General features: G+C 35.9%; 1 protein-coding gene across 2 annotated transcripts in view; it reads right to left on the bottom strand.

The window, feature by feature from the left end:
• The window catches only part of LOC150099979 (kinesin heavy chain-like), a 579478-nt gene that overhangs the window by 241835 nt on the left and 315055 nt on the right, over window positions 1-22588 (bottom strand). For both annotated transcript variants that reach the window (XM_090403282.1, XM_090403283.1), the window contains exons 14-15: window positions 15902-16051; window positions 2470-2565 (exon numbers count right to left, since the gene is read on the bottom strand). In XM_090403282.1, coding sequence (XP_090259408.1) covers window positions 2470-2565; window positions 15902-16051 — 246 coding nt within the window. The remainder of the gene's footprint in view (window positions 1-2469; window positions 2566-15901; window positions 16052-22588) is intronic.

The following is a 22588-nucleotide window of genomic DNA, read 5'->3' as shown; positions in this document are numbered from 1 at the left end:
AAGAACTTGACATTGTCAACATCCAGGAATGCATTAGCAGAGCTAATCTCAGGTGGTATGGTCACTTAAACAGAATGAGCGAAGAAAGAGTAGCAAAACAAGTGTTCTCTGCCAGGTTGGCAGGAAAACGACCCAGAGGAAGACCAAGATATAGGTGGATTGATATGGTACAAAGTGCCTTAGACGATAGAAATATAAGATCTGATAATGTTGGCATCTTAACAAGTAACAGACTGATTTGGAGGAAAATTGTAGATAGGAAGTTAGTAATGATGCAATTTTTTTCATGTAGTACTATCATATCCTTACACCCCTTGAGGGTACATGGCAGGAATTTGATGATGATGTGTATGGTATTGACGGTACTCGACTGCAGGAAACTGATGAGGCTGGGGACTTGGGAGCAATGGTGCACAGGGAATTGAAGTTAGAGGGCATATCGCAAAAGTTGGTAAACTAGCTGAAAGGATTACTGCTAAAAAGTACAGATAGGGAGGTTATTATCTTTCTTTATAAGGCTATGATTTAGCTGTGTCTTGACTACTGTGCACAGATTTGGTCACCTGGGTTTCTTTGGAATCAGGAGGTGGTAGAAAGGACTCAGAAATGAGTGACAAAACTGGTGACAGGTCTGTGGAATGCTCCCTGTGAGGATAGAGTGAAGGTGTGTTACAAAATTTAGTTGATAAGCAGAAAAGAGAGGACATAATAGAAACTTATAAGACGTTAAAGGAGTTTTATTAAATTGATGCAAAGGAAATTTTTCAATATATGGCAAACAGTCAGAGAACTGGTTGAAGTTGTGTAAGAGTGTGCAGATTAGATTTTTTTTTTTGCATGGAGAGTGGCAAACGAGTTGAATGGATTGCCAAAATTAGTTTGAGTGCCCTGACAGTAAATATGTTTAAGGAGAGGTATGATAGGTGTGTATAAACGTTAGTGTGGGTCTCCCACAACGAGTCTCCAGACTTCATGGATACCAGATAATAATAATATGCAAGACATGTTCAAACACTACTTTTATCTTATGGATCTGAGAAAATTGGGAGAGTGAAAAAGCATCAATGCCACAATCATATTAATAATGTTGATAAGGAAGTAATTTGACATGGGTAGCATTGAGAATTATGTGAGTAGTACTAATCTGGTTTTTATAGTTATAACAGAATGAGACAGGAAAAGTTAGCAAAACAATTGTTTGACCAAGATGGCAGGCAGGCAAATACCTAGAGGAAGACCATGATCTATGTGATTTGATACAATTAGAAGCACCTTAAACAGCCTGAAATATAAGATCTGACAATAATGAGGTCTGGACAAATAAGACTAATTTGAAGTAAGATTATCTGGGAAGTTAATAATAATGTAAAATTTTCATGTAGTATTATGATGGTATCCTGTATACTCCTTAAAGGTATATATGTATCAGGAAATTGATGATGATTATGGAAGGGACAGAAAGAATGAAATATTTTTATTACTAGAGAAACAGCATTTTATTTATATTGAGAAAAGTTAGAGATATACAGTATTTCTACGTTTCCTGGAAGGAAATTTACTTAGTTTTGTTTTGATATGTTGTATAATTAGAATGCAAATTCAGAAGATTAAAGAAAAAAAGGTCGTTTTGATAAAGTTTCCAGCTGAAGAGATTATTCATTTCCTTTCCATAGTGAAATATGCAAAGAAAGATCATTCTTGGAGGAAGCTTCTATCTATAAATATCCACATATTGAAATGAAGGGATCCATTATGGAAATGCTTAAGTTTTGATTTTATGAAAGAAAATAGCATTCTAACTCATATTGTGAATAATCAATTCATTTACTTAACTGTTCTATAATCTCATATTACCTGCGAGATGTAGAAGAAGCATGTGATAGCCCTTGTCTTAAAAAAAGTTTGTATGTTCTTCTTTTTATTTATTTTTTTTATGGAGGTGTAAGGAAGAATGATATTCTGTGACAAAGAGAGGGAGGGATCCAGAGGAATAAAAAAGACTGATTGTTCAGGGATAACTCCTAATTAATTTCAATACACTAAAATTAATTAGATTAGATTTAGTCTTATATTCATATACAAGTTCATGTGAGTTCTAGTCACTCAGAATATATATATCTTGAATTTTTAGATGACTGAATACATTCTTCTGAAATTACACACACACACACATACACACAAATTGTTTCTGAGTCTTAAGATTTATGACATTCACTACTTCTCACGCTTCCCCCCCCTCAAAAAAAAGTATTTTTCGAGTGGAGGGAAGAGACAGAATCTGACAGGACAACTTTAAAAACTGATTACGATTAATGTTGTGTTACTTTTACATTGCAGGCTACCTGGCATTTTCATACATAGAATTTGGAGTTTTTGAGCAGTTCTTCTGACCTGATGTGAAATACAATTCTACTGTAGTTTATGTACTTTGGTAACATAATATTATTCAGAAAATAATTTGATATTAACCTGTGTTAAAGCCTTGACTTCTGACTTCATTTTACTTATATACAAACGAGCAACAGTGAATTCTTCTTCCACCTTTCCAGGATTATCTGCTGTTGACTGAAATAAGAATTAAAAAAGTAACTATTCAGACAATCAAATGAAATTTGGAAGATATAAATAATCTTTACAGCTAAAAGCCTAAATTAAACATAATTATAACTTAGTCTTCATAGCCATCCTATTTTATACACAGGTATAATTCTGAAGTATAAACAATGATTTCTGATTACAGTGGATTCATGTTGTAGTGCTTTGCTTTCTCAATTTCTTCTCCCTCTCCAGTTCTAGTGAAGGAAGGGGGGGGATCTGTATACAACAATAATAGTGGTTTGTAGGTTAAAAGAACATTTCACTATTACAAAAACATTTCAGTAAAACTATTATTTCTAGTCTATGTTGATCTGACAACACAACCTGGATATTAACATTTTAGCATTTGCAATATACCATCCAATAATCAAAGGTTCTAAGTTAAATTTATTAGAGAATCTAAACCTCATAATAACTTTAACTTAAACATGCTGTAATTTTATTATTTACAATGTTTCATATTTCAACTAATTAACATCTGTAATCATATTCACTTCAAATGGTATTACACCCTCATGGATGATAAAATTTAGTAAAAGGGGATTCTCATTATAAGTGGATAACTACTGATAGTGTAAACACTCAGAGTCAGAACCAAATTTCCACATAATTTATTGTAATTAATATTAACTGGCAGTGTGACAAAGAAAATGATACTCATACCAATTGAAAACATGTTAAATATTCTATAAAAATCCATTTAGTATAAGAAATACAAAAAAATGCAATGTGTTTGACACTAAAAATGCCATGTGTGCCTATGGCAAATACAATCATTTCAACATGTGTGTTTTGTGTCCCTAAATTCGTAAATATGAATGCTGATCACTGTGTAACCTTAAAAAAAAGAGTCATCATAATCTATGTAGATTTGACCCACAAGCAGTGAAGCCTCTACGGTAAACCAAAGATACGTGTTTCCTTGTTAACTAATCGACTAGCCTTTTTGAAATGATGTAGAGACAGCAACTTAATATCCAACTACATTAAACTAAAGAAGAAGTTTAAATCAGCTAAAGCACTCCGTATCTATGCCCGGTTGGAAAAAGCGTTAAGGGAACAGATCCACGAGGCACAAAAAAACCTAGCAACTACCCAAGCCAAAGTTCTACAACTTAAATTAGAGCTATCCAACTACATTAATCCAGAAATTTGGGATATTTTAGACAGGATCACAGACAACTCAGCCAAGCACCTATTACTGAAAAACAAGGAAAAATTAATAATGAAGTTTCAAGCAATCAGGACGCCATAACGAAAGGAGCAGTCAATCACCCACAAATGAAGTTAGGAGCAACCAACCACCATCGGACCACGGCCTGATTATCAACCAATCAAACTACAATCTCACCCAAGGTGAACTCTCACTACTGGAGAAAGGTCTAAACTACGCCATTGCGCCGAGGTCAGTAAACAAACTTGATATCATTTATCATATCGAGAGGTTTAAGATTCCTCCCCGTCAATCTAGCTGACCAAATACACATGAAAACATCTTGTATGCTAAATTCAAACAAAAAACTAAGCAGCAACCTAAACAAAACAGAAAAACAGGCTCTTAAATCCCTAAAAAATAACCAAGATATTATAATGACAAAAGCAGATAAAGGGAATGCCACTGTCATTTTAGATCAGACAACTTACATAGAAAAAATGAACCATTTGGTATCGGACCACAACACCTACCAAATGGTAAACTACAACCCCATGAAATGTATCAAAAAGAAAACAACTGAATTAATTAAATCCACAAACACATGGCTAGAAGAAACAAAAAAACTAATACCTCATTATGCTCGCACACCCAGAATTTATGGCCTGCCAAAAATACACAAAGCAGACACACCACTACATCTGATTGTTGAAGGAATCAACAGCCCAAATTACCACCTAGCCAAAAATTTAGCGGCCACACTCAAGGAACTGGTAGGTCAGTCCCCTTCCTATATAAAAAAAAGTTTTCAGGTGCAAACTTTGTTTGCTCACACTTGGATAAAGGATTAAACTAAATTTATTATACTCTAACCAAATGAAAAATAAACTTTCAACATCTTTCTCTAAATCCAGAGTAATTTATTAAAAAAGGGTGGCACACCATTTGGCAACTCCTATAGGTAGAGATGACTTGCTAATGCTTCTGCCTGGTATCTCCACTTGGGCCTGGCTCCCACTGAAGAGACCTCAATAAAGGTCGAAATTAGTCTGGGTTGTGGCCCTTGCCTTAATGCATAACATTAAAGATATCCGCAAGGAGATGTGTTTTGCATTATGGGAGATACTGAGATAGGAGTGTTGGTAGCTTGCTCCACCTTTGCAAGGAGTGCCCTGGTGTTGTACCACCTTACCCCAGTCCTGAAGATATTTTCAGGCGCAAACTTTGTTTGCTCACACTGGATAAAGGATTAAACTAAATTTATTATACTCTAACCAAGTGAAAAATAAACTTTCAACATCCTATATAAAAAATACACAACATTTCATAAACAAAATTAAAAACATTACACTCAACGACCAAGATTTATTAGTCAGCTTTGACATAACTTCCCTTTTCACCAATGTCCTGATCAATGATACTATCTTGCTCCTACAGAACATATTTCAACACAACATCATGGCCCTCTTTGCCCACGTACTCTGCTCTAGACATTTTGTGGCAAAACAATTTTTACCTTCAAAAAGAGGGTACAGCCATGGGCTCACCACTTTCTCTCAATAGCTAACTTTTATATGGAAGACTTTGAGCAACAAGTGCTAGAGTCAGCGTACCTAAATCCCAAAATTTGGCTCAGATAAGTCGACGATATTTTCGCCATTTGGCCCCACAGCAGCGAAGCACTAAATATATTCCTTAGCTACCTGAACAAAGGACACAAACGTATCCAATTCACCATCGAAAGAGAAAAAAACTCTCTTCCGTTCCTAGACACACTCATCACACGTCTTCCCCCAGGCTGTCTCTCCTTCTGCCTACCACAAACCTACACACACAGGCCAGTACATATCAAAAATTTCTATCACCACCCAACACATAAACTAGGTGTCATAAGCACCCTTAAACACAGAGCTCAAACTATTTGTTCAAATGAACAAGCTCTAAAGGAGGAATACAAGATCATCAACCATACATTTATAAAAAATAGATATAGTAAAAAAACTATTCACAAGATCCTCCACAGAGATACTAGTAAAAACAAAAAAGATTTCAAGAATGCTATTGCCATACCTTATGTTAGAGGCATTTCCGAAAAAAATAGGCAGAACACTACACAAATACAACATCAAAACCACCTTTAAACCCTCGACAAAATTAAGACATCTACTCAATTCTTCCAAAGATCCTCTTCCACACCTAGCCCACCCAGGGGTATACAAAATACAATGCACATGTAACCTACCATACATAGGGGAAATAGGGCGAACCATCCCAATTAGGAAGGACAAACACAAACAACACATTAAATACCTCCATTTCGGAAAAACCGGTCTTTCTGACCACGCACTCCAAACATACCACAGAATTGATTGGAAAAATCCCAAATCCCTACATCACACCAAAACCTGGTTCGAGAGGAAATTTAAAGAAGCATGTGAAATGCTCAAACATAATCCAAATCTGAACAAAAATGATGGCCTAACCATTTCAAGAATGTGGAGGACCATTTGCAACCTTTATAGCAACCAGAACAAGCCAAAGAAAAATCCCATTACAAGAAGACTTGGTGAAGTGTTTTTTTTCCCCTTAACATGCAATAGCAACTCGAACTGTACAAATTCAGAAGAATCTTTGTACATGAGGACTTTAGCAGAGTTTATTGTAGTTTTTATTTATTTTATCTTATGTAATTATCACTAGAGGTCAGCTAAGAAACAGATTAATTAACAGCATAGATTTAATTTTTCTTTATAGAGTGCAAGAGCATGTAGCTTGGTTCACTATACACATGTATCCTGATGATGATGACCTCAATACAGGAGTCAAAACATCAGGTGTTATTTTATTAATAATTAGTAAAATAATCATTTCAACATGTGTGTTTTGTGTCCCTAAATTTTTAAATATGAATATCATCCAATAATCAAAGGTTCTAAGTTAAATTTATTAGAGAATCTAAATCTCATAACCTTAACTTAAACATGCTGTAATTTTATTATTTACAATGTTTCATATTTCAACTAATTAACATCTGTAATCATATTCACTTCAAATGGTATTACACCCTCATGGATGATAAAATTTGGTAAAAGGGATTCTCATAAGTGGATAACTACCGATAGTGTAAACACTTATAGTCAGAACCAAATTTCCATACAATTTATTGTAATTACTATTAACTGGCAGTGTGACAAAGAAAATGATACTCACACCAATTGAAAACATGTTAAATATTCAATAAATATCCATTTACTAAAAGAAATACAAAAAAAAATGCAATGTGTGTTTGACACTAAAAATGCCACGTGTGCCTATGGCAAAGCATATGTAGAACAATTAAAACTGCTTGGTTTAGGATTAGTCAGAAAATGAAGAGGTAGAACAACAAAGTGGATTATCCACTGCTTTCTCATCCGCCACTATAAGAAGTATTAACAAAGACTAGCAGATCCTGGCTGTGGGGTCACTGGTATTTTTTTTACTATAAATGTCCTCATCCATGTGTTGCCGTTCAACATTCCATAATCTTCGTTGTATTTTTCTTTTTTTATATAAGATTCCTATTATTCCTTTTTTTACTTCAGAATTCCTGAGCATTGTTAGCTTTTGCTTCATTATCTTTAACATTCTTAAGAACAGTATGAACTGTCATTTTAGACATATCAAGAACATGCCAATGTTTATCCTCACTGCTTATGCTTAATGATATCCATTTTAACATCCCTTCCATAGCTTATTTTTTTTTCTTTTAATGTATAGGAACTGTATTACTATTTCTTTTAAGAATAGTAAACATGGACATAATAATATACCAAATAAAAAATAAACCACTGTAAATCTGAGTAGAGCCATGATGTGTTTATTAATTTACAACAAAAACAAAGGGACTATAAATTAAAGATGCCGAGAAATTATATTCTTGGTTTCATCCTTTCCAAGTAAGCAAAACAAAGTTTGCACATGAGGTAACTTCAGAGCTGACTTACTTGTGTATAGAGACTAATGACTTCACATCAATTGCCTTAGTATCCCATAATGCAACACACATTCTTAAAGATATGTATAATGCTATGCATTATGGAAGGTGCCACTACCCAGACTGGTTTCGACCTTTACTGAGGTGAAAAAGTAAAGGGGTGTTCATCACAGGCCTAGAGTAGTTAGTATAGGAGTACAAGGTCTCATCAGTGGGAGCACACCCAGAAGTAATACCAAGGTTGAAGTAATGCAGAAGTCATATTTCCATATGAAAGTAGTCAAAAGGTGTCACACCTTATTACTAAAATACTCTGGATTAAAGATTGATGTTGAAAGTTACACTATAAATTAAAGATGCCAAAAAATTATATTCCTGGTTTCATCCTTCATCCAAGTGTAAGCTTGGATAAAGGATCACTTCTGGGTCTGGCTTTCACTGATGAGACTGCAAAGGTCAAAACCTGTCTGGGTAACTGCCCTTCCCATAATGCATAGCAATGCATGGAATCAAAAGTAGCCCAGTTGTGAAGTTACTTCATGCGCAAACTTTGTTTTGCTTACACTTGGATAAAGGATAAAACCAAGAATATAATTTCTTGGAATCTTTAATTTACAGTATAACCAAGTGAAAAAACTTTCAATAAAGGGATTATGTTGAAACATTGATGTGTGAAAACAGTACATATGCTAAAACTAATTAAAAGACAGACTGGCTTTATTAATGAGCATGGTTTGGTTTGGTTATGAATTTCAGGAAAGGGTGGACATGTATGCTTTGAATTAAAACTTTCTGAGAGTGTGAGTAGGGACTGGAAAGAGAAAATTGCCCAAGTGGGCAAAGTATTCTGCAGATATATGTATACAAAAAAGAAAGGAGTAACTTGATATGTCTATACACAAATGCCAGAAGCACAAAGAACAACGAGTTTTAAGTTTGCTGCCTTGGTGAATACATTATGGCCTAAGACTGTTGGCATTAATGAAATGTGGTTTCACAGTCAGACATAACTGGAATCAAACATAAAGAGAATAGTATTTTTAAAAAGGACTGAATAGATAAGAGAGAGCATACTACTAATGATATCAGATATGAGTCCAGTTAGGGTAGAAACTCATGTAAGCAACAACAGTAATAATGTTCCATGCAACTGCAAGTCTAAGACTATCTGGTGTGAAGTAGATGGAAGTAGGATAAAATGCATGTGATGTTGCTACAGACCTGGTGATTCAGTTGCTGGCGATGGTGAAATGCAATGGCAAATTAGCTTTATGAATACTAAACAAGTAATAATATGTGAACATTAATTGGATGGCAGAGAGAAGATGATAAGAATGAAGGAGAATTTATTGAGCTGTTGTGAGACAACTTTCTCAGAAGGAATATTGAGAAATAAGGATGAGAGGAGTTAGAACTACGTAAAGCCCAGTCTAGCGCTAGAAAAGTCATGAATATCTGATCATTGCATAAGAAGGGGTCTCAGTTGAGGATGTGACTATTTCGCCACAAACTGATGACAGTGATCACACCATACTAATCTGGAAAGTAGCCAAGTATATGAATGTTCCAATCAGGAACGGTTACATTCTGAACTACAACCTGGAAATTATGACAAACTGAGGAGAAGACTGTTTGATCTTATGGTATCAGTTACTGAATGGGAAGGTAGTAAGTAGTACATAGGAAGCTTGAAAGATGCTTAAATTATGCAAGATCTGAGTGGGAGTGCAATAGACATGCAACCTTAATAAGCAAGTGATCAATAAGGAGAAGTTGATGTGGAAGGAATATTGAGAATAAGGATGAAAGGAGTTAGAACTACATAAAGCCCAATCTAGAGCTAGAAAAGTCATGAATATTGTATGAAAAGCAATATCAGAGAATGAAAATAAGTTGGCTGTGCAGGCTAAAGGCAACCCAAAAGAATTTTATAATTATGCAAGTAAAAGAAAGAATGAATGTATAAGAATAACTTTACTGAATGCAGATGATACCCTTGTGTAAGAAGGAGATGCAGGTGTTCAAATAATGAGTTCTTAGCTAAGATCTATTAACATGGTATATGTAAGATGGTGCACAGTATCAGGATTACATTGGTTGAGGAGATAGGTGCATGAGAAAAAGGTTATAGAACTGTTGCACAGCCTTAATAAGAATTTGGCAATAGAGGAAGATGGGATACCAGCACATATGCTAAAGGAATGTTTAGCTCACCTGGATAGGCTCACTCTTGACATGTTTGTATAATTTGAGTCCCAGTTCAGGAAATATCTCACAGAATGGAAATAATTTATGATAGTCCCTGATGTGACTCACTATTGACTTATTAGGATCCTCAAGCAGTAGTAAAAATTCTAGAAGTTAGTAAGAGCTCATATGCAAGAAATGGGTTGATGGAAAAGCTATACTTTGCAAGGAACACCATGGGTTTACTAAAGGGATGTCACATCTGAGCAATATGCTAATATTTTATAACAACATTACAGATGAGATGGATAAAAGGAATAGAATCATAAATTAAAGATACCAAGAAATTATACCTGGTTTAATCCTTTATAGAGTAACCCGTGACTTACGTAATACGCGACTAACGTAAATTCGCAGTTATGTAATAAATCTCGAAAATTGCAACTACTAGCACGTATGAACATGTTTGCGTCTTTGACATCCATTGCAGTATGCAATGACATAATGTTAACTAGACTAGGCATTCACAGCAAATGTTACGAATAGTAAGAGACAGTGACAGGTTACCGGTAGACGCCGAGACCAGCAGAGGCCAAGTGCGCAAAAGAAGTAACATTCAAACTGAAACTACCAATTAGAAATAAGGACTGCATAAACAATTCCTCCTTTCCCTGACCCGTCAGTAATCCATGCCTTGTGCAGTTAGTTTAGTCACTTGTTTATCACCGTTAATGTTCGTTGTTTATTTACCCTTAAAATGGATTCGAAACGCAAAACCGAATTTGCTGGTAATAAATCTAAAAAACAAAGGTCTGCAATTACTTTAGAAGAAAAGTTGAAAATAATTCCTATGTATGAAGATGGGAAAATTATATCAACAATAGCTCGGGATATAAATCGACCTATTTCGACAGTGAATACGATAGTGAAGGATAAAGTTTGCATTGTTGAAAGCATGAAAGGTTCGGTAATGTTGAAGGGCACAATCATTACCAAGAAGAGGCTGGGCCCAATTTCAAAGATGGAGAAATTGTTGTCTCACTGGATTGAGGATCTGACACAGAAGCAGATAATGTTGAGTTTCTGATTATCTAGAAGGCTAGGTCTTTACATAAAGATTTACGAGAGAAGGCCGGCATCATGGACACGGAGAGTGCATTTAAAGCTAGCAATGGATGGTTCAAACGATTCAAGAAGCATACAAATCTACACAGCATCAAAGTCACGGGTGAGGCAGCAAGTGCAGATACAGACACGGCAAGTAAATTTCCCAAACTTCTGGCAGAAATAATTGAGGAGGGGGAATATTTGCCTGAGCAAATATTTAATGTTGACAAAACGGCTCTGTTTTGGAAGAGGATGCTAACACGGACATTTATTGCAAAAGAGGAAAAATCTATGCCTGGATTCAAGGTCGCAAAAGATCGGATCACTGTTATGATTGGCAGCAACACTTAGGAGGACTTGAAACTTAAACCGCTAACAGTGTACTATTCCAGAGACCGCAGGCCTTTAAGAACATTGACCCGAGTAGGCTGCCCATAATCTGGAAATCCAATACTAAGGCTTGGGTTACACATATGCTGTTCGCGGACTGGTTCAATAACCACTTCATTCCCAAGGTGAAGGAATATTGTGCCAAGAAAGGAATCCCGTTTAAAGTGTTTCTCCACTTGGAAGAGTTGGATGACTTTCATTCTGATGTAAAAGTTGTTTACCTGCCTCCTAGAACCACCACACTGTTGCAACCTATGGATCAAGGCGCTATTGCGACTTTCAAAGCCTACTATCTGCATTGTATGTTTTCCCAAGCAATCAAGGCCATTGATAGCAGTGAGGGCATTACTCTACGTGATTTCTGAAAGAATTATAATATCCTTGATGCTATCAAAAACATCGGGGTGGCATGGGATAAAGTCAAGCAGACAGCAATGAACGCTGAGTGGAAGAAACTCTGCCCAGAAATGGTACAAAATCGTTTAAAGGAAGGAGAGCAGACAATGACTGATACGGTTGTCGAGTTGACACAAGAATTACAACAAGTGATGGAGACGTGTGTGCAACTGGCAGAGCAATTAGAGCTGGAAGTGGAAAGCGTTGACATTAATGAGCTTCTTTTGAGTCACGATGAAGAGCTTACTAATGATGACTTATTCAGTTAGAGGCATTCCAAAATTCTGAAGAAAATACTATGCCGATTGAACTGCCAACTCCAGACGTTAAGAAATTTACAACAGAGGGACTAGCTGAGGCTTTTAACCTGATAGACATGGAGCTAGCAAAATTAGAATCGATGGATCCGAACACTGAACGGTTCGAGAATGTTAGCCGCCATATCCATTCCTTTATGTCTAACTACAAGGCCATCTATGATGACAAAAAGCGTGTGACCACACAATCTACTGTAGATATGTTTGTGAGATGCCGCTCACAACAACATCAAAATGACAACTCAGACGACCCCCGACTACGCTCAGCCTTCAACATCAAGAGGGGTAGAAATTGCCAGAGAACAGCATTTCTCTTCACAACCATCCACCCAGCACCGACTCTCCCACTACAGAGCTAAATTAGCTGTCACAAGACATTTTTTATTGAAAAGTGTTATTTCAGTTTGTTTTTATATTCTTTTATATATTTTTCATACTTTTATAGTTTATATCTGAGTAAATACTGCTGCATGATGTTTCATTTATAAAATAATACCGTGTAAATAATATACTGTACATATCTGTATATATACATACATATAATAATAATAAATATTACAGTTTCTTATGAAGTTACACTTAAGCAATTTACAAATTCGACTTACGCAAAATTCAAATTAAGTAAAGGTTTACGGAATGCATTACTTACGTAACTCGAGGGGGGGTTACTGTATATCCAAAGAATTAAACCAAGAATATAATTTCTTGGTATCTTTAATTTATAGTATAACCAAGTGGTAAAACTTTCAACAACAAAGAAATGGAAACAGTATGATACTGTTAGACTTTGCTAAGGCATATGATAGACTATCCCAGGGATCAGTCCTTGGATCTTTCTTGTTCAATCTATAAATTAATGATACCAAGAAGAACCTTACAGGAGATAGATGTTGAATTGTTTCCTGATGATGCAAGGATAGGCAGGACAATAAGGGATGTTATTGATATACAGACTTAGTGGATAATTGTGACAATGAAATAAACATTTACATGTAAGGAAGTCTTTTGCCTCTTTACAAGGCCATGATATAACCTCACACCTGGACTAGTGTGCAGATTTAGTTTCCTGGGTTCAAGGAAATAAAGAAGCTGCAAAGAAGGCAAAGAAGCATTATAAAGATGATAATGGAATTATGGAATGTCGATTATTAGGACAGATTAAGGGTATATGGACTGCAGATTTCTAGTAAACAAGAAAAAGAGGGAAGATATTATTAACATCTGACCTCCGTGACCAATAATGTATACCTCAGATGATGAATCAGAGACTCATCATCTGAGGTACACATTATTGCACACAATACTCATCCAACCGTGCCTTAAACTGATTCAATGTGTCTACACCATTCTGCTCACACCCTCCTTATACAGTTTCCAGCGATGGCCTCTTAATATACTCCCATCTCCCATTCTATGAAAAATCTCTTTCATGTCAACCCGATAACAACCCCTGACTAGTTTATATGTCTCAATCATACCCCCCCCCCTTCCTCCTATTCACGAGGCTCTGCAACTTACATTCTCTCAATATGTCCTCATACTCCACATTCCAAAAACCACTGACCACCGTTGTGAATCTTCTCTGGACCTTTTCCATTAATCATCATGAAAACCCAGCAACCAAACCTGTGTAATAATCCATATGACGCCTGATCGAGGCCCTATACATAATGGCATCATAACATCTTTATTTCTGCATGTCAGGGTCCTCCACATCATTACCATTATCTGATGCGATATCTTCACAACTCATGCAATGTGGCCCCTGAATTTCAGGTCGTCCATCATCACCACCACTCCCAGATCTCCTCTACTTCCTTTAAAGTTTTTCACCAAGTATGTACTTTGCATTCCATCGTTGCTTACCAAATCTCAAAACCTTACATGATAGACAAGAGCCCATAAACTAAAACGGTGTTATAAGATATTGCTTGAGGAATTTTTTACATTGTATGAAAGGAGGAGAGAGGAAAGGGGGTTATCCATGGAAGGTGAGCTTACGTATGATTAAGAAAGGGATCAGAACTAGATTTTTCTCTCGCAAAGCTGGGTGGAATAGATTACCTGTTGAAGTGGTAAGCAAGATAACTTTCCCAAATGGGGTTAGCTTGTGTATTACTTACCCTTGTAATGGTGTAGCATAACCTTTGCTGTTTCTACACTAACAAACCACAAAACTGATCTAACAAAAAATGAGAAAGCTTTAGCCAATTATTTCCAATTACTGGTTGATGAATACAAGTTTCACTAATAGTTTCACTAGTTTCCTCATATAATTTTTTAAAAAAAGAACAGCTTTGATGCAACACTATGGCATCTTGCCATTGAACCCCATGTATGGTAGAAATGGCATGGCTAGTCAGACCTGATTTTTCAGAATTGAAGTGGAAGTATTCTTGGTGCTTTTCTAAACGTATTTGTGTAGATCTACTTGTCTGTCCATAAATATAAGAGACTACATGAGCAAGAAATTCTAAAAAACAATGGAACCGTGTATAGGAAAGAAGTTTATTCTTCGAAGAGCACAACAACGAACCTAATTCACAAATCAGATATACCTGAAGGTAAAATATTTGATATATGAAAGAGTGATTCTAGAAAATTTCTTCTTGAGAAGAATGATAATGAAGACCATGGTTGTCTATTTTTGTGATGATGCCAGAGTATCAGAAATCAATAAAAGTTGCTAGCCAGCATGAGTTAGTGACCGAGAATGAAACAATAACAAAACATATTGAGAGTTTTTTCACTTTATTACACTAAATTAAAGATGCCAAGAAAATATATCCTTGATTTAATCCTTTATCCAAAAGCTATAAAGTAAATTAAAAACAAGTAAGAAAATCAGTAAAGAGTTAAGTTCAGAGACTTATTTTTGTTCATGACATTTGCATCCAGCAGCAATGAGTGACTGACATAAATGACTGGCCAAGTTACTGGAGTGTTGATCAAAAAATGAATTCAGTGGCTAAATTCTAAAAATGTGAGAATATGCATTATGTTAATAAATTTGAAATCTTGGGATAGAATGGAAGATGGGCATATGATTTATAAAAAATGGACAAACAATGAAGTATAGGAACAGCTAGTTTCTTTAAGAAAGAAAATTTTTGATCATAAGGAAACAGCAGGATCTAAAGCTACTATAAAATTGCTTGCAGAAGAAAAAGAGCTTCTTCAAAATCTGTTTTTAGAAGAATCTGATGAAAAATTAATAGCAGCAAAAATTTTTTGGCAACACATATAATGCAGCCAAAGAAAATCAGTCTTTTCAGACTGACTGACAAGAATAAAATGGGATTGACATGGTTCATATTCTTCATTCAACTAATGCTTGTATTCAATTCTTGAATCACATTAGTAATGAAATAAGAAAAAATTCGGCTAATAAAACCCTTATGTTGAGCAGAAAAATTTTGCTGATGAACTGACTATGTTGAATAACAAAATCCACTTTAATCCCAAATATTCAAATTTGTATTTCTGGACTTGATCAAATTCAAAGTGGTAATGCGTTGATACTTAGGAAATGTTATTCAGCAACAGAGACGAATAACAAGGACAGAAGTCCACATAATATGCAGGATGAGAACTTAATAAAAAAATCTGGAATTTTTATAAAAATTATCATATACATTTTTTAAAATAAAATGCATAGTATATAAATTTATGTTTAATGAAATGTATTACATATATGTATATATAAACCAGATACAGCATATCAATTTGCTATAAAATAAGATTTGTAATATTGTAAATAACACACATACAACACACCTTGATATCAGAAATACTGCCACCAAGCACCATGCCTATTTCACCTAGATCTTTTAACAAGTTATTTAATAGTTCTGTTGTCCTCTTCTTTTGATGTAAATTATTATCTTTCATCTGCTGCAATTCATTGCGAAAAGAGTTCAGATGGCTCTATAAAAGGGTATCGAAAAAAAAAAAGGATAATGAAAATGATATCTAATAGAATAAAATTTCATATTCAGTTATCAAAATTCCAAAAACAAATGTAATATCTGTAGATTAGCATAATGCAAATCTTTCTTATTATTATTATTACATGGTTATTTCCAGTTCAAAGACACCATGTTGAAAGTAGTACCCACTAACCATGATTCATACAATGCTTATCATCCATCGTATAATCATTCACTAACTAAGTTATCATGACACAACTCATTCCATTCATTCATCACTATTCAAGCAAAAAAATTTATTCTCATACCTCTGCAAACCACACAGCTTACACACTTTCAAGGTCTACTCTTGCTCTCTTCCCTCCTATCATGTACTAAATTTTATTTTTCTATGAATGATTGTATAAAATCCCTTTAGTAATTTATGTCTCTATCATATACCCACCTCCATTTCTGCATATCAACCAAACTTCATAATCCATAAACCTTCAATCCATCTTTAGTCAATTCACCATCTTAGTCACTCACCTCTAGAACTTCTGTATCACTTCCACACTATGGTAGTCTTCTATTACACAATTAAGTGCTAAAAACTCAGCCAGTATTGCTATCAAATTATATTATTTTATAAATGAAATTTTATATTTCATTTTTATATTTGGATTCAGATTCACCATGGGCAATTAATGTTTATGAATGCTTAAGATAGTAGATGAATTTCAGTGACTGGCATAAGACCACCACCTTGACTATTGGAAACCTGATGCAAATTGTGAAAATACCAGGTTTGCTCTCCAGGGCAGGATTTCTGTATTATCTCTGATTTCTGGCACTTTGACAGTTTACAACCTTTCATGGGTGAGATTCACATTAAGTGTAATAATTAATATTCATTTCACACAGCTTCTACCTTTATATGTTTATTTCAAAAGATTGCTTCTTCATTCATTTATTCTCATAAATTAGAAACTTGAATAAAAACACCTTCACTCAAGTTCTTGATAATAAAAGAGGACAACATAAGGCGTAAAGTAAAAACACCTCCAAGCAAATACAAATAGTATAGACGTCAGAAGTTTTTTTCCCTCTATTATATGCAGGCATTATACATGTCTGCAAGGAGATGTGCTTTGCATTATGGGAGATACTAAGACAAGGAGTGATGAGAGCTAGGTCCATCTTTACCACGAGTTGCCTCAGTCCTGAAGATACTTCAGGTGCAAACTTTGTTTGCTTACACTTGGATAAAGGAATAAACTAAATTTATTATAGTCTAATCAAGTGGGAAAAAACTTCAAACATCTTTCTCTAAATCCAGAGTAATTTAATAATAAGGTGAGACACCTTTTGGCAACTTGTAGAGGTAAATATGACTTCTCCATTGCTTCCACCTTCGTATCACCACCTCTGGGTGTGGCTCCCACTGACAAGACCTCAATAAAGGTCGAAACTGGTTTGGGTAGTGGTCCTTCCCTTGATGCATAGCATTATACATGTCTGCAAGGAGATGTTTTTTGCATTATGGGAGATACTAAGACAAGGAGTGATGAAAACTTGGTCCACCTTTACTACAAGTTTTCTCAGTCCTGAAGATACTTCAGGCGCAAACTTTGTTTGCTTACACTTGGATAAAGGATTAAACTAAATTTATTAAAGTAGTATAGACATACAAAAATACATACATATGAGGGTGGTCTGAAAAGTTCTTGGCCTAACAATGAACAAACGAATTTATAATTCCAAAATTATTTTTATTTTTCAGCATAATCTCCCTTAAGACTAACACATTTATTCCAGTGATGCTCCAGTGCCATTATCCCGTCCCTGTAGTGGTTCTCAGGAAGATTCTGCAAAATATCCCTATACAGCTGCAATCACCTCTTGATTCGAAGAAAAACGCTGACCAAGGAAGAGTTTTACTTTTGGGAAGAGATACAAGTCAGAGGGAGCCAAATCTGGGGAATAGGGTGGATGTTCCAATGCAGATCCCTTAATTTTTCCCATTGCCAAAACATCTTTGTGGGCAGGTGCATTGTCCTGATGAAAGATGATTTTTTTCTTCTGCAAACCGGGTCTTTTCTCACAAATTTTTTCATGTAGTCTGGTTAAAAGATCGGAATAATATTCTCCAGTTATTGTTTTACCCTTTTCAAGATAATTAATAAACAAAATGTCATTAGCATGCCAAAACACCAATGGCATGACCTTTCCCTGTTGATGGAACCGACTTTGTTTTCTTTGGCACTGAACAACAGGCTTCTGTCCACTGTTTTGATTGATGTTTGGATTCTGGTGTGTAATGGTAAATCCAAGTCTCATCCATAGTAAAAAATCGACACACAAAATTAGTTTTATTCTTGTTAATATGCTCCAAGCAATGTTCAGAGATTTTCATGCGATGTGTTTTTGATCTGCTGTGAGCAAGCATGGCACCCATCTTTCACAAAGCTTTTTCATTTACAATTCTTCATGCAAAATATATCCTACACGTTCTTTTGAAATGCCTGTAGTCTCAGCAATTTCAATCGATCAATGATTTCTGGTGTTGTTACACTTTTTGGACTTTCTTCACGTGGATCATCTTCAAGGCTGGTACAGCCACGTTTAAACTTGGCAGCCCATTTCTTAATGGTCTAAAACAAAGGAGAAGAGTGCCCATAAACTTTTATGAACTTACTTCTTACCTCACAATTACGTGTGAAGTAAGAAGTATTGTATAAGGGAGGATGTGAGAGAGTTATTGGAAGAAGTGAAAAAGAAGAGTGCAAAAGTGAAGTTTGTGAGTCTGCTGCCACAGTATGATAGAGGCAAACTGAGAAGGAGGGCAATAATAGTCAATAGATCAATATGCAGGTTGTGCAGAAGGAATGGTGTAAAGTTTAGGAACTATGGCCTGAGTTTAATGGACAGAAATATTTATACAATGCTGATGAACTGCACTTAAATGGATTCAGAGTTAGGTGTCTAGAGAGAGCTTTTTTCACTAAGTGTGTGGAAGCACAAAGTCAGGAAAACTAAAGAAATTAGGGTGGATGCAGACAAGGTGTGTATGAAGGCACCATGAAGCGAATAAAATGAGTCTATGCACAAAAGAAGCAGATAAGAATATCAAATGGGATAGTTAATTCAGGATATAAAGGTGGTTTGGTGAGGGGGGTGGAGCTAAGAGGGATACTAGAGTTTCTATATACTAATGCTAGAAGCATCAGGAATACGAGAGAGAAGTTTTTTGGCACTGTTAATGCAGCCTTACCAAAAGTTACAGGCATTAGTCACACTTGGCTAATAGCAGATAACAATGGAAAGACTTTTATTGGGATTATATTGATCAAGTGTATATAATAAACAACTAAGTTATACCAACTAGTTTCACCAACTAAGTCTGTTGGCATCTTCAGGGTACATAACTGATGTAAGGCACGAAAAAGTAAAAAACTGTTACAAACTATAATCAACCGATTCCAATTATATTAAACAAAGAACAGAGCGCGTACAATACATTCATAGAGCGTGGATGATATCACTTGTTGTTATTTAGGAACGTTCTATAGTTGGCACTATAATTCAGTTCTGGCAAGTTGAAGGATCTGATAAGGATCTTCCAGATCACGGGCAAGATTAGTCCTTGGTTCCTGTTAAGGTTTTGTATACAGCTGGCAACTGTTGTGGCCTCCTTAAAAATTCGGGAGCAGAAGTCCTCCTCCATGTAAGGAATTGTGCTTCTATCCCACTCTATGGTATGGTTCGTTCTTGAGAAATGAAAAGCTAACCCCGATTTTTCTTCTCTGTTATTATCGACGTCACCTATGCATTCTTTTTGCCTAATTTCAAGGCTCCTTGAAGTTTGGCCAATGTAATTCAAGCCGCACCAGCATGGTATGTTATAAACTCCAGCATATTTGGAGAAAGGATGGCTATCTTTAGGCGATCTTAAGAATTGTCTAATTGTTTCTGTGGGTTTAAAGGCTACTCTTATTTTATGTGGTCTAAGGAGTCTAGCAATCTTATTGGAAACTGTTCCTAAGTATGGAATGACGATGGTAGAAATATAACGTACATCATCTTGTTGTCTTTGTCGGGGTTCAGAAAAAAGTATCTTGTGGACGAGTCTTTGAGGAAATCCATTCATGATAAGGTTGGTGGATATCAGGGAGTTCTTCCTGGAGTTCTTGTTGATCTGTTGTAAGGAGAGAGGCACGGTTCTTCAACATGTGTACAATACCAAGTTTCTGAGAAATGTGGTGGCAGGAAGTGAAATGTAAATAATGTCCTGTATTGGTAGGTTTGCGGTAAACTGAGAGGTTGATACCATCATTCGAAAGCTTCTTAATTAAAGTGTCCAGAAATGATAATTGGTTATCTTCTTCAAGTTCTAGAGTGAATTTGATTGTGTGGTGTAGAGAGTTGATTTTATTAAGAAGTTCAAACAGGTCCTTTTCTCTGTTCTTTGTTTAATATAATTGGAATCGGTTGATTATAGTTTGTAACAGTTTTTTACTTTTTTGTGCCTTACATCAGTTATGTACCCTGAAGATGCCAACAGACTTAGTTGGTGAAACTAGTTGGTATGACTTAGTTGTTTATTATATACACTTGATCAATATAATCCCAATAAAAGTCTTTCCAGAACTTTTTGGTCAAGAAAATTAAATGTTTTTTAAGCAGATAACAATTACAGGGATAGAATATAATAGATTTAGTATATTCATGAAGTTTAGAGCATTCAAGAGTGGGACACTGCTGGTGAAAGCAAATGAATTGCAGACAACAGGAAAAACTATAAAACTGGTTGCAGCTATAGGCCAGAGGGTCCAGGGATGATGTGGAAGACATGTATCAATAGATTAGTACAATAAGTGCAAATCGAGTGATTATTATGGGGACTGACTTCAATTTTGGAGACAGACTAGAAGAAGGAAAGATCACATGGTAGGCAGAAAATGAAATTTATAAGCTTACAGAGAGAAAGATAATTACTTGAAGCAGAATGTGGTAGAGGCGACTCAGGGTAGAAGAGTGTTGGTTCTTCTTATAAGATCAGAATACTGGTCCATACCTAAGGTGGCTACATTGCTCCCAATTGGAGAAAGTGATAATGTGGTCTTGACTTGGAAGGTAGAAAAACATATGGAAATTCCAATTAAGAAGGGACATATGTGGAACTACAAGGCATGTGATTATGATACACTTAGGAGACAGCTTGAAGCAGTACCATGGCATAACAATCTGTAAGGGAAGGATGTTCACAGTGCATGAGGGATATTTATTAAGAGGGGGGAGTAGATATGCAGACTTTAGGGGGGGCAGTTAAGTGTATGAATGAGTATATTATGCCCGGGCGAGTACGACGGACAACAAATCAGAATGGGATAATTAGTATAAGGAATCAAAGTAGGGATGGGACAAATGGGCTTCTGCGATTCATGTACACTAATGCCAGGAGTATTAGGAACAAGAAGGAAGAGTTTTTGGCCATGGTTGGCACTTCCAGGCCACAGGTTGTTGGTATTAGTGAAACATGGTTGACAGAAGATGATAAAGCTAGTGGGATTGAATGCGATGGGTATAGCGTGTTCAGGAGTGACAGGGTGAATAAAAAGGGGGGAGGAGTGTTATTGATGATAGCTGATGAGCTTCAGCCAAGGAGTATAGAAGTTGAACTGCAGGATGGGGAAAAAAGCACATTTGAGGCTGTTTGGTGTGAGATACAATCTAGCAGAACAAAATATACAATTGGGTGCTGCTATAGACCGGGTGATGGAGTGGATGGTGGGAATAGTATGCATAAGCAAATAGAAGAAATGAATGGAAGGAGGGTAATTATTATGGGTGATTTCAATTATGGTAACATTGACTGGAAAGAGGAGAGGGCACATGGGAGGAAGGAATTGGATTTTATGCAGTTATTAAGAGACAACTATCTACGGCAACATGTATTGGAAAATACCAGGGGGCAGAGAGTGCTGGACCTAGTAATTGCAACTGAGAATGTAGCTGTAATGAACATGACCATGTTGCCACCAATTGGTGAGAGTGACCATAAGGTCATGACTTGGGAGGTGGCTAAAGGAGTCGAATTTACAATTAAGACAGGGTATATGTGGAATTACCGGGCTGGTAAGTATGACAAGCTTAGGTGTGTGCTTGGCTCAATGCCATGGCATGTAAAACTGCAAGGGCTGGATGTTGATGGTGCATGGGAGGTGGTTAAGAACTGTTTGCAGGAGGCAATGGTTGACTGTATACCAAGAGTCCGAATAATAAATCAGGTAGGGGTTAAATGGATGAATAACACTATTAAGCTTGAGCTGCAAAAAAAGAAACAATTGTGGAGGGAATTTAAGGAGAAGGGTGACCATCAGGTGCATGAACAGTATAAAGCTCAGGCCAGGATGGTAACAAGGGTGGTAAGAAAAGCAAAAGCAGATTACGAAAGGAAATTGGCCATGCAGGCTAAAGAGAATCCCAAACAGTTTTTTCAATATGTTGCAAGTAAAAGGAAAAATGCTCATGGTAGAATGATCTTAAAAAATGC

The sequence above is a fragment of the Typopeltis vanoorti genome, chromosome 13 (genome assembly GCF_054136105.1).
Source record: "Typopeltis vanoorti isolate ZY-2024b chromosome 13, IOZ_Tvanoo_1.0, whole genome shotgun sequence".
Classification (NCBI taxonomy): domain Eukaryota; kingdom Metazoa; phylum Arthropoda; class Arachnida; order Uropygi; family Thelyphonidae; genus Typopeltis; species Typopeltis vanoorti.
Note: the sequence above shows the minus strand (reverse complement) of the source record. Positions and strands in the feature narration are given on the sequence as shown.